Source organism: Seriola lalandi, unplaced genomic scaffold, assembly GCF_002814215.2.
Source record: "Seriola lalandi dorsalis isolate HSWRI2012SDOR001 ecotype SW California unplaced genomic scaffold, Sedor1 jcf7180002049771, whole genome shotgun sequence".
In the NCBI taxonomy this organism is placed as follows: Eukaryota; Metazoa; Chordata; class Actinopteri; order Carangiformes; family Carangidae; genus Seriola; species Seriola lalandi.
Window position 1 is genome coordinate 79,731 of NW_019520324.1, and position 13,645 is coordinate 93,375.

The 13,645-nt window shown below is 39.8% G+C and overlaps 2 protein-coding genes across 4 annotated transcripts in view; one reads left to right on the plus strand and one right to left on the minus strand.

The window, feature by feature from the left end:
- Positions 1-6,030, minus strand: part of fchsd2 (FCH and double SH3 domains 2) — a 66,940-nt gene extending 60,910 nt beyond the window's left edge. The window contains exons 1-2 of one of the 2 annotated variants that reach the window (XM_023398733.2): positions 5,743-6,030; positions 1,450-1,547 (exon numbers count right to left, since the gene is read on the minus strand). In XM_023398733.2, the coding sequence (XP_023254501.1) occupies positions 1,450-1,547; positions 5,743-5,763 (119 nt within the window). In that variant the 5' untranslated portion in view covers positions 5,764-6,030. The remainder of the gene's footprint in view (positions 1-1,449; positions 1,548-5,742) is intronic. The other variant, XM_087171802.1, reaches the window with a different exon arrangement.
- Positions 6,031-8,402: 2,372 nt separating this feature from the next.
- Positions 8,403-13,405, plus strand: p2ry2.1 (purinergic receptor P2Y2, tandem duplicate 1). 2 transcript variants are annotated; one of them, XM_023398728.2, is made up of 5 exons: positions 8,403-8,546; positions 10,540-10,893; positions 11,465-11,633; positions 11,944-12,289; positions 12,374-13,405. In XM_023398728.2, exons 2-5 carry the CDS (start codon positions 10,557-10,559, stop codon positions 12,566-12,568), a joined length of 1,047 nt encoding a protein of 348 aa, XP_023254496.1. In that variant the 5' UTR covers positions 8,403-8,546; positions 10,540-10,556; the 3' UTR covers positions 12,569-13,405. The 2 variants fall into 2 exon arrangements, with proteins under 2 accessions (XP_023254496.1, XP_023254495.1); XM_023398727.2 differs by lacking the exon at positions 8,403-8,546 and adding an exon at positions 8,554-9,280.
- The last annotated feature ends 240 nt before the right edge of the window (positions 13,406-13,645 follow it).

Sequence of the window (13,645 nt, forward strand, 5' to 3'; positions counted from 1 at the left end):
TGCCCATTTTCTTGCTCCATATTTCTCATATGGCCAACTTGAAACCTATTTATGTCCACTGAACAGATCAGTCATTTCACTGGTATTAGTGAAAACAGTTGACAGTTTAGCCGGCTGCTGTTCTTTCAGCACCTCATGTACTGTACTGCTGAAAAGACAGCTGGGTGTGACAACAAGTAAACGCCGGTCAGCGTTAGTGTTTACCGCAAAGGCCATCTTGCTTCTGATGTGAATTGCAGATATCCCCCAACCCTTCTGATCTTCCCCAATAAGTCAGATGAGTGCCACATCAGCTAGAGAAAAACTAATAGGCCCTCAGTGTCTTGCTCAAGGACACATCGACAAAGCAGATGCTTGTTGCTGCGGGGGCTTGCGTCCAGGCCTCCCAATCGAAAGGCACTCTCCCTAATCACTGCACCCCCCTGCTGCTCCTGATTTTTTTGACCATGAGAATGTGTCATCAGAAATAATTACAAAACATTAAAGGCTAGAGGAACGCATTGTGAAAACACTGCAGGCAGTGTCTTTTCAACTTTGAGGATGACAAAGTCAACATGGAGATCTTTAACCAGTGGCATGTAGCTCCATCCCTCACTGACTGAAAGAACTAACACATTGTGGTTGCATATGCTTAACTGGCTCTCCCCCTGTCCCACAAGTGAGACCGGGGCCTTGTTCACTCTCCAAAACCCAGCAGCAACAAGGCAATCTGTTCTCAAACAGCTGGAGCTGCCCCCAAGAGTGCAAGCAGGAGAAAGAGAGAGAAGTCTCAGAGAGAGAAAAGGTAGAGATAGCATGAAAATGAGAAACAGGGAGAAAAACAGGGATGGAAGCAGAGAGTATTAGCGAGTTTGCTGTCATAAATAATCAATGCTTAGTCAACACAGAAAATGAGAGCGTGTGAAGGAACCAGGGTTTCCTCCCATTGCCAAATCCAAAAAGGGACAACTGCCAGACTCGCACGTCATGAGTAAACAGAGCAAAGCCAAAATGAAAAAGAGAGCTAGGGAGGCAGATAAAAAAGATAGTCAGAGTAAAAGAGACAGAAAAAAAAATGGAACTGAGGGAGAAGGAAAAGATGACAGACAGAGATACGGATTGAAATTTGGAAAATAAGAAAGAGAGGAAGAAAGAAATGAAGGAGTTGGAGAGCAGGAAGAGGGCAGCAGGAAATTCCTTCGTCATTTTCCCGACCCTTTGTCCTTCTCAAAAAACTGAAATATGACAATACCCCTCCTCCTTTTTTTTCACTCTCATGCCACTCCTCCCTCACTCATTTGTTGTTTCTCTCTCTCTTTTTGTGCATGGCTGTGTTCATGTGAGTATGCGGTCAGCAATGATGACTAGATTTCAGATCATTTGGCAGTTGGTCAGCGCATTCCTCAGTTCTTTTGCAGTGGACGAGATCAAGATTGTGTCAGTACAAGCATGTGACCAAGAGACTCATACCTCATGTCTTCCAGCAGGTCACATTCGGTCTGGTGTTTAAAGTGCAGTCTTGTCATCTGATCCGTGTGTGTGTTTTTCAGCTCCTGTGTCACTTTGACCTGGAGGAAACGAAAAGATATGTCAAGTAAAGAATTTGTCATTTATTCATCTTTGCTCTGCAGACATGTCATTTATCTCCTGGCTCACATTCACCTACATAAAACCCAACACAACAATAAATCATCTCTCCTTCAGTATTGATATAATCATAAAATATCAATAATGAGATATGAAAATACATATCATCTGTGATTTTGGTTATCAGTAGAGCTTTTCCTTTTCCTTTCCATAGAGGAGCTCAAAGAAAGATGAATGCCTCTACCTGTCTGAAAATCATATACACATTAACAATTAATAATGATTTTTTTTTCACTGGCCATATCAACCAACCCCAGTTAGATTAAATGGTGCATGAAATCACCAAAAGTCACACACCAATGTCACAAATGCAGCAACATTATCCAACAGGACTGCAACTAACGATTATTTTCTTTATCAAATAATCTGTTGATTATTTTTTGGAATCATTGTTTAGTCTATGGAATATCAAATTTATAATAGTAACCTTGGACTCTCAAAGGTTCTGGACTGGAGCCCAAGGTGAAAACTTAAAATGTCTTGTTTCAGTCCCAAACCAAAGATATTCCATTTAAAGTCCCCATATTTTACACTTTTCCAGTGTTTTATTTGAAGTTTTGATGTCGATAAGAAGTTTTATTTGTGGTTTTAAGTACCAGAAACCATCTCAAGTTTTACACCTCCTCTCTCAGGCTTCCCTCTGGAGATCTAGTAAGAACAGGTTGGCGAGCCAATCAGAAAGATTGACTTCTTTCTGAGTGATCGGATAAAAATATTGCAAAGTTCAGGTAAACACTCGGAGAACCCGAATCTTGCAAGGTTGGATGGTGGGTCCAGGTGGGCCGGGCTAGGGGCATGCGGTGACTGCTTTGTTGTGACATCATAAAGTTACTTAAGTCCTTGTTTTAAGGCACAGTCTCTGAATGCAGGCTGTGTGCATTTCTCTGTGGACTGAACATTTTGATACTTTCACAGTATTAGTGTAGAACCTAGACCTGCTTTATAATGAGAAAAGAAACTGTACTTCCATCCCCCAGTTAAGTTCACTGAATGCACAATGCAAAACATTAAAGACATTCTTTCGTCATATGCACTGATAAGGTAAATACAGATAAAAATCATTATTGCTTTCTGATTTCCATGATTAAATCAGTATCTGCCACATCTGATAGACAACATCAGAGAAGGATTTTTATTTTAGCTATGAATGGGTGGATTGTACAAAAGGGGCTAACTCAAGTTTGGATTGTTATGTACTTTAGTTATATCTTCTCAGGAACCAAAAAAAAAAATTTCAGCTCCTGAGTCACTGTGGCCTACATACACAGACACACAAACATTTTAACCCCCTATCAATCTACCTGTCATCTATCTTGAGTGTGCTCAGCTCTAGAGTACCTGAGAGGAACACACACATACACACTCCCATCAGTAATCCGTCAATGTTAACAATCAGCATCAGGGTTATGTCAGTCCTTTGGAGAAGCTGGCTGGAGGAGGCATTTTGCAGCGAAAGGTGACTGAGTCTATGGGCGTTAGGAAAAGATACAAACTATATCACTTCATACACAAATATACATTTGGGTGGTCAGACCAGGGGCTGTAACCTGCATTCATTCACAGTCTTGTACAAAAACAGACAAAGAGCTCACCCTTAATAAGAACACAAACAAGCATACACACACACACACACACACACACACATAGACACCTCCTGCCAACATGCACAGAGTCACTGTGAAGGTCATTGTGTATTGTCGGGTAAATTCCATCAGCTATTCACCAGAGTAACAGTGGGCAAATTCATGACTGTTCTGTTCAGACAAAACAATCAACAACATAACGTGCACAAAACTGGCACACGCACACACACACACAAACACAGACACACACACCAACACACACTGCAGAGCTCCTTTCTTTCATGTGCTGTGTCTTTGAAGATAAGGAGGGAGTGGTTCATTACATTATCGGGGCAAAATGACTTCACTCGATTTCACCTTCTATCACTCATAGGAAACCACAGGGAGAGAGGGAGAGAAGGGGAAGGGCAAAAGGGTGATGGGGAGACAAAGTGAGAGGAAGAGCGGTTGAGGAGAGGTTATGTATGAGAGAAGGGGGAAGAATGTGAAGTGTGAGTTAGAGTAAGGAGGGAGAGAAAAGAAGATGGCGAGACTGAGAAAGACAGACAGTCAGTGACAGGAAGAAGACGAATGCGACAGTGAAAAAGATTGGACATAGAGAAGTTAATTATGAGGCACAGTGGAAGAGAAATTCTGTATGTTAGAGTTCATGTTGAAGGAAAAGGGTAGAGCTGCTGTAGTGATAGCTGATGCAGCAGGTAGCTCTATAATACTGCTAAGAAAGTGGAGCCTAACCTAAACAGCAATATGCATATTTTATGGTTTTGATGTAAATATCCCACCTGTAATGTGTGTGTACGTATGCCTGAGAGAAGAATAACGATTAACTGAGATTAAGTGATGACAGGAAATCTATATCAAGATAAATTATGAGATTCACCCAAACAATATATGTACATTATTACATGTATGTCCTTGGTATTTCATGTTGGTTGACATCTGATATGTGCATCCTGTTAAGTTAAAGCATGACAAGTTAAAGATACTGGTTGGTTGAACTTGTAGTGAGATGTCACTGTCGACAATGTCAGTTTAAAGTGTTTTGTTGTTGTGTCTTCCCATCATCCCAGGATGTGTCTGAAAATGCAAAGTATAAAGAGGAAATAACTGATAGATGAATATATACTATTATTATATCTAAAAAATAATATTTATGTGACAACATTTTGCCTTTTTTCAACCTCCTCAGCACCTATCTTTAATTTCAGCTGCATAAAACAAATATATTAGAATCGGCTGTATGTGTAATGCTGGCAGAGAAATTATTAGTATCCAGCAGCCAAATCCTGATACACTGTCTGTGGTGCTGTGAGCCGAATATACTGAGTGTTCCAGCCACATTGGCAGGGGGTAACACGTCAGTATTTTACCTTTTCTGTTTTATTCTCGTAAGTATATTCACTGCAAACTGAATTGGAAAAACACTGACAGCTGACAAATGAGATATAACAAAATTAATATGACTTTAATGGTGCGCTTGCTCACACACAGTGCAACATGACAACCATAGTGGTCTCCACAGCCTCTATAATGAAAGGACCTGTTTCTGTGTGTGTGTGTGTGTGTGTGTGTGTTTTACAGACATGACATGACATGTTCAAGGCCAGTCTGTGTCTACAAACCCAGAGCATAAATGGCACTGGGGGAATATGTGGTAATTAAGTGAAAACTGCACAGAGGTTCACAGCAGGGTAATTGGCTCTCATGCATCTATTTCAGGACAACACACACACACTCATAGAAACCAATGGACCAGCAACTTCCAACACACACACTCGCACACACTGGGTACCAAGCTATAGGAGACTGTGGTCTTCTCTCAGCCCATACAGAATCAATAACCAGCATGCCTTCTCTTTCTGTGCGTGTTAGCTGCTTTTGTCAGCTCAGCTTCTGATGTGACCACGGATGTATTGAAGGTCTTCCCTTGAGACAAGAAGCATCACAACGTGGAAAGACGACAGCTTTTGTTATGCTGTCTAAGGGACTGTTGTCACAGCTTCATGATATATAAATGAGCAAAATAACATCGACGCTACACTAAATTGACATTTAATCGTGGACTGTATTAATTGCTGCAACGATATTAGCTATAATGTTAATGCCATAAGTTAACATGCAAATGGTATTTTCTTTTTCGTTTAAAGTTATGTCTACTACAGGACATATTAAAAGGGAAACCGAAATATCCTAATTACTTACGAATATGTTCCGATGCTTTGTATGAAACGCTTCATGTTAGCCCACCTAGCGTTTTCTAGCTAACGTTATTTGACGTTTGACGGTTCACGGTACAACGGCTGGACAGATGCATATTAATGTCACTAGGTTACTACCTAACCTAGCTAGCAAATGCTGCTAATGTTGGCTAGCAAATGTCTTTCCCCCCACTTTAATTTACTAAAGCCTTCAGCATCAGACGCTGTTCGTGTGGTTAGTAAAACACAATATCCGCATGTAAGATTACTACACAGTTATCTGTCATTGTCTGTACAGCCCAGCTTAGACATAACGGACTCTGGAAATCACTCACCTTCCTCGGCGGCGGCTGCATTTTGGAGTATTGACATGAATGGTATTTCCCTTGTGAGATGTATTGTAATTCCAAGAGGAAATCCAAATCAGTGTGGGGCTAATATTGTGTTTCCTCAAACAAAAATCCTCCCCTCCAGACGACAGGGAGGAAAGACGGGAGTTAGATTTGTACTCCGGCGGCCATGATTGATGATAAATGGCTAGTTTATACAGAGCAGAAACTGACGCTACGAGGAGAGACTGAACACACTTGTGTTGGTTACTGCCACTACTAGAGCACTAGTGTGTACTGTACTGTGTTGTGGAGCAGGGGAGCAAACAGGCGGAGAAGAAAAAGCCGAGGGAAGGGATGGGGTGGTATTAATGGGGTTCCCCTTCAGCAACTAAGGCCAACAGCGCCCCAATGTGGCAAAGATCGGGATAGCACCTCGTCTGTGCTCAAAAACATCAGGAGCAGAGAGACATCCTTTTTGTTCTGCCTTTTTCTCGACAGTAACCCTGATGAACACGTATTCAGAACAGTTTCGAACCAAAGAGCTAAAAGGATAGTAAATTGAACCTGGGGCCATTAACCACTATGCATCAATGTTTTCCCGCGTTGCCTCAGCTTGCTGAAGGAGAAAAGGCAAAAACCTGACACTGGCAGGAGGAGGCTGCGTCCTGCAGACCTGCATAGCAACAAGAAACCGCAGTCGATCAAAGAAAAATCGATCATGGAGTAAGACAAAAAATAGAATTTAAAACCGAAATAGACCGGGGAAATGGAAACAAACAAAATACACCTCTCCTTTCTCAAATGCGGATTGTTTTAAAAAATAATAATAATTACAAAAAATATTATTTTTAGGCTTCAGCTCAAATGATGATATCAAACATCAATAAAAATAAAGATTTATACATTTAAATTACTGATTTATAATGTATCCTGCTATTATTAATTAGACAATTGTGTACTTTTCAAAAATCTGTGGGGTATCAGGGAGTAGACCAAAAATAGGGTCACTGGGTTCATTGGAAGTGGGTGCTGAGTGAACAATTAAAGGAATACATTACAATGGAGGGTGTCTGAAACCCTTGTAATGAGTTGGCAGCAGCAGCAGCTGGTTGTATACAGTGAGCAAATTTTGTATGTTGAGTGTGGTTGCTCATGGTTTAAAATTAATCAGGTATTAAAATATTTGTGTTGTGGGATGTGTCAGTATAATGAGAGATCATTATACTTGGGTGACCAGTGTAATATAGGAATTTAAATAAACCTCTCAAGGTTAAAATGTACTTGTTACTGATGGGAGAAATGCAATCAATGTTATTGTTGCTCAGAAATACAAGTGCTCACACTGCTGGTGCCAGACTACAGCTGATTGTTATATAGTGGGCAAGTTTCAAAGCAGTAATGTCTTATACAAACAAGTGAGTGGTAATAATACAGTTTTTGACCCCCCCACCCCCAGAAGCATGAAATTTGGCCAGACAGATTGAAGTAGCTGGTAGGGCAAGTATTTTACTTCATGCCTCCTACGTGTTATAGCCAAGGTTAAGGTTAAGGGCTGTGTAATCATTAATACACAAAGTTTCTGGAGCAGGTAAGCCATTAAGTATTCTTTCTCACCTTTCTTCTCAGTATAACACTTTAAAATAACGCACGCATATTGCAATATATGCACGCACCCACACACACACGCACACACACACACACACACACATTCAGAGAAAACAAATGTATCTCTTCACGCCCACACTCATAACTTTCTGCCAGCAGCACAGAAGAAAATGGCTGTCAGTCATTGTTGGATCATATTGTTTTTGTTAGGATCCTGCCAGGATGCTTATGGTTCATGATTTCTCTTATGATTTGACATAGGAGCATCTGTATTCCTTTGGCCAAACAGAGGTAAGATTTTTTTTTTTACAGTGAAGTGCTCATAAGTACTAAATGCATCATACATGGCTTGTCTCAATTCAGGAGCTCTATGTTTGTGTGGAACGCAAGAATTTGCAGGTTAGACATTCTATGTATATTGTTTAATTGTTTGTTTTTGTTTTTTCATATTGAATCTCAGTATGCATATCAGGCCCACTGTATCTTGTTGCGGATACAAACTATAAATATATATTTTTTGATTGCATGGCAGGAATATTAAATATAATATTCTTTGCTTGCAAAATCTTTATGCTAATAGCTGTGTGTTATTTGCACTAAGATTTACCTGTCCTCAAAAGGCATTTTCTCTCTGATAGAATAAATGGTAGAATAAATGAATAAATTAATTAATTAATAGTCAATTACAATAAGAATTTGTTTTAATCCCCCTGCTTTATTAAAAGATAGATTACAAAGAAAAGTAATTGTTGATAAATATGTAGGCCTGAACATATCACAGTAATGATTACATTCATTAGTCTATGTGGGATTTAATAAAAGCACCACTATGTTTTTTTCTACTATAAGAATAGTAAGAATAATGTCTTTCAGAGTTTACGAAACAAAAAAAAGAATCATTTGAACACGTTAAGCTGGTGACAGACTCTTTTTGCTCACTGTCCATTTGACTAACAGATTGTCGAATGGACAGTGAGCCTCAGGCCCAACTGCTCACATACAGTAGTCCTATACAGGCTACAGCTTGTCAGACAAGCACACACCTCAAGAGGCTTTACACTCACTCAAGTATCTGACTTAGGCATTCAGCCATAAACAGCACCAGATACACTCTGTACCAACTCGACTCGAAAGAATGAGGATACATTACACAGGATGGTCAACTCAGAGCAGTCTTTGAAAAGAAATAGCACTCATACAGTGTAAGTAATTTCAATTCTTCTAAAGGTTTTGCCTTTGTGGATGGGTGCTTTTTAGTATATTTCTTGGGATACCACAGGAATATTTGTTGAACAAAAAGTAGGACCAATTACATTATTGCTGAAAAGTCAGTAGTTCTCAGCATGCTCAGCATGCACACAGCAAGTCAGGAGTATTTGTGGGGACTACAAAAGGGGCCACACTGTCTGAGGTCTGGTATCTGTTAAATTCAACCCGGGGCTGTTTTGAGGAGAAAATAGGAGTAAGCGAAGGGTACAGAGCGAGCAAGAGGCAATGTTTTTGATAAAGATAAAATAATGTCAGAGAAAGTGCCGTAGGTTAACTCGTCTGTAAACTGAGAAACCAGTAAGTCTGGCATCATACTGTCTAATTTGCATGTAAAGTTGTAAAGGCGTCATTTGTGTGAAGTTACCTGACAGGTTTAAACATGAGTTTGCGGGTAAACAGATTTACAGATGAGTAGAAAAATGGACTTAGGTTAAGATATGGAGCATGCATGCCAGTGAGTAACACACGGAGAAAGATTTGAACAGGGTTTCAAAACAGGGTCTGGTTTGAGTTAAAAAGTTACTCCTCTGTCTCTCCTTCTCACTGTCCCGAGGTTTTGGAAACTTTGACATGCCGTGCCAGAATGAGTGCTGTTTTTCTGCGTGAGAACACAGCTGCACTAAACGTTTTGTAGAAAAAAGTTGTCGCCACACAAGTCTGCACAAATGTGAGTGTTCTGCAGCTCAGATGTGTTAAAAAACATATGTTTTTATTTTCGTTTGGAGGGGAGGAAAAAAATACAATAGGCTTGGCATGTGTCATTAGTTAAACCTGCTGGGCCAGGTGGTTGAACAGCACAACTTGTTATACACATTGAGCACATACTTGTCTCCGTATCATAAACATAAAAGCCACATCTTGCTTTAATTGTATACTTACTTACACTCTGATTCATGTATGCAGCCAGAAAAGTTGTTTAGGACCACCACTCTGTACATTCATACAAAAGAAAACATCTAATAATAGAACCACAAGATCGGCTTTAAGTGGTGACTGTGTAGTCCCTCATAGGTCGACTACTTTTGGTCAGTTATGTTTCTCTGTGAGAGCCTCTAAGTTATGGAACATATTGCCAGCAGAGATAAGAAATTGCACTTCCTATTTTAAATTTAGCCACGATGTTAAGGACTGGCTCTTAAGCGGTCAGACATGTGAACACTCTTAAATGATATCATGCTAACTTGTTGTTGTTTGATATATGTTGTTTTTATATCTATTTTATGTATCTTTTTAATTTGTGTTATTTATTAATCTGACTGATGAACATCTGGTCAATATGTGGTTTTTAGACATCCTGCCAGAGGACTGCAGTTGAAAATTAGCCTGTTGGCTAACACTGGCATATTTACAGAAAGGTTCATTAATGTGCACTGTCCTTTTCAAATAAATAAATAAATGAAATGAAATGAAGGATAGCCTATTATAATTAGATATGCTTTAACTTTTAAAATATGCCTTAATATCCTCTCAATTTCTCACAATTATCTCATTTACTCAACCACCCACTCAGAAAGAAAACGGGGGATTCAAAGAAGTCAGCATTAAAAAGATTTGCTTTGTATGAAATGTACAATGGTGTTAAAATGCCATGACTCAAGCTACAAGCGGGATTGTGTAAATTTGATTGTGAAATCACACTGGGTTAGTCAATTATACTAGAGCACAACATGACTTATACAGGACTGTGCTGCTGAGACATGCCAAAGTGAATGACTTGGGGCATCCTAAAATGTAATCTAAGTTGATTTCACTTTCTTACTGTTGCTTCTGTCTCCACACTCTCTATTTCTGAATGGATGGTAACCTCTACATAGTTGTGGCTTACCGAATGCATGTGGTTCAAATGCTGGACATTGGAACAAATGGTATGATATAACATTGCATTGAATTTCATAATCCTAAACTTTGTTCTTATCTTTCCCCCAGGTGTTCCCACAATCAAGATGGCTAGCTTTGCCAACGACAACACTAACCAAAGCAATCGCAGTGCCTTCTACTGTGAATTTAATGAAGATTTTAAATATATTCTCCTTCCTGTCAGCTATGCCCTGGTCTTTGTGATTGGCCTGGCGCTGAACGCTACAGCGTTGTATGTGATCGTGTTCCGCACAAAGCGCTGGAAGCCATCCACTATCTACATGTTCAACCTGACGATGTGTGACACACTCTACATCTTCACTCTGCCCTTCCTCGTCTATTACTATGCTGATGAGAACGACTGGCCCTTCAGCGAGCCATTCTGCAAGCTTATACGGTTCCTGTTTTATGCCAATTTATATGGTACAGTTTTGACATGGTACAGACCCAACATCTCACAGTTATGGCAGTATGACCACAGGACGATTTGATATGATACAATATAGTACAATGGAGAATATGAGATATTAGACAATACGATACGATATGATACGAAATGCTACGATACAGTACAATACACTACAATACGTTGACATACCATATGACACTAGGCTGCAATATGTAACAATTCAGGACAATGTAGAACTAAGCAATACAATACAATATAATGGATATAAAACTGTCAAAGAGCAGCAGGGTATTATGAATTAAGATATAATACAATAAGAAGATATTATGGTGCAATATGATACATACTATGCAAATTGATACGATGTTACGATATGATACACTGTATTATGGTGTGACATGATATATAGTATGCCATAGATTCCATTAGGCGTACATTTATTTGACCTGACAACACAATGAGACACAAGGGGACACTCCACAACACATTATGTTATGAAACAATACAATTTGATAAACAGGTGGTAAAATAAAACAAATTCAACACAATTTACAACAATAGTTAATCATAAACTCACTCTGGTAGGTTCCATACTGTTCCTGTGCTGTATCAGTCTGCATCGGTTTGTTGGCATCTGCTATCCAGTCCGCTCCCTGTACTGGGTCAGCGCTCGTCGGGCCAGGCTGGTGTCTCTGGCAGTGTGGGCCATTGTTTTATTCTGCCAGGCACCTGTTCTCTACTTCTCAAGAACTAGGTGATTCAAATTTGTATAATTGTCTTCTTTCGTTCTCTCTTTCTTTTTCCCTTCATTTCCCCCTTACTTTCTGCTGAAAGTGTGTTAAACTGTGCACTATTGATTTTTGTGGCACACCAATTTTGCCAAGTGTCTTATCTTAGGGTGCCTTAATGGCACACGAATGAACGATCACCCTGCTGGCTAATAAGTTTACATTTTATCTCCTTTCTTTCAACTCTCCTATCTTCTTCTATGGTTCAGTGCCAAACGAGGTAGCAATTGCATTTAATTATCTGAAACTACTGTAATGTGTTATCTCCTTTGCCAGGGACATGGACACTGAGCGGATCTGCTACGACACCACCAGCCCAGAGCTCTTTGATGACTTCCTGGTATACAGCTCAGTTGTGTCAGTGCTCATGTTCGCCCTGCCCTTCATGGTGGTGATGGTGTGCTATGGCCTCATGGTGCGGAAGCTTCTAGAGCCTAGCTGTGGATCTGAAGGGGGAGTTGAAGGTGAGAGGGGAGGCCTGGCAGCACGACGATCCAAGCAGAAGTCAGTGAAGATGATTATCATCGTGCTGGCAATGTTCATGCTCTGCTTCCTCCCTTTCCACCTCACTCGGAGTCTTTACTACTCTTTCAGATACCTAAGGCAGGTCAATCCAGCCCAGGTGAGGACAAACACATTTTCTTTTATAATAAATGTGTTACAATGGCTTTAAAAGCAGTGTGTCACATTTTTATATGTTCATCAGGTCAGCTGTAATTTGCTGGAGGCCTCCAGTATTGCCTACAAGGTCACTCGACCTTTTGCCAGTGCCAACAGCTGTGTGGACCCCATCCTTTATTTCCTGGCTGGGCAGGACGTCCGCAGTAACCTCACCAAGAAGAGAAAGTCATCCACATCAAAATCCAAAAGCGCGAGCGAGTGCTTGACTACACACCTCTGATCCAATACCTGAAACTATCTTGGTAAAAATAGAAAAGGTTGTGGGGGCTGTACTTATTGTCAAGTTTCCTCTGTGACACTCAACAACTGCCTCAGGGCACTTTTCAATGTACAAATGCCAGTTGTGTGTTTAGCAAGCAGAGGACGTCTGACTTCTCTAAGACGAAGTAAGTGTGTTTCCGAGACATAATTAAACCTTCCATATTGTTCTTTAAGCAAATAAAAGTGTTTTTTTTCTTTCTTTTTTGTTTCATTTATGAAGACATACACAAAAATTAATGTGCATAGTATTTATTTAGAAATGTCACTGCAAGTAAATAAAAACCAGGGAAACACTTTTTGAATTTTAAACACAGTCAAGTGCACTGTACTGAGATCTCTGTCTTTAGGCAGTTGAAATGCATCTGTTTGAACAGACGAAAAACATAGACAACACAGTTATGATGACAAAAGATTATAAATATTCATCTGAAACCTGCTGTGCATTCATGACTTAAAGCAATGAAAGGATTGAAAGATAATGTTAATGGTAATGTTTCAAAAGCTATAACGTATTGAGAGAACTAAAGAACATGGTGCTGTGGTTTTGTAAAATTTTTGACTGGACAGCTGCTGCACGTAATGTTTGTACAGGAGCAAGTTTTCCTCAGCTCACCTTCCTCTGACAAAGTGTCTGTGTTCCCTCTCTGTTTGGTCACTTTTAAGGCTTGTTTTGAATGTACTGGAGTGGTGTGTGTGTGTGTGTGTGTGTGTGTGTGTGTGTGTGTGTGTGTGTGTGTGTGTGTGTGTGTGTGTAAGTAAAAATCATGTTGTAATAAATATGTACAAATTTTGACAATATGGTTGTGGTGGAACTTTTTTTCTTATTTGTAACATGTACTACACAGGACTTCTAATAATCTAATTAGTGTGAAGCCAGATTCTTGCATAATAGCCATGAGTATTACTATCATTCTAAAAGACATTTTCTTGGGGAAGCAGTTAGCTTTTACTTTCTTTAATGTCACTGTATTTATTTACTTGTCTCTGATGGTTAGAACAGTGCAGCTCCTGAGAAGTGGTATTTGAAACCAGAGCA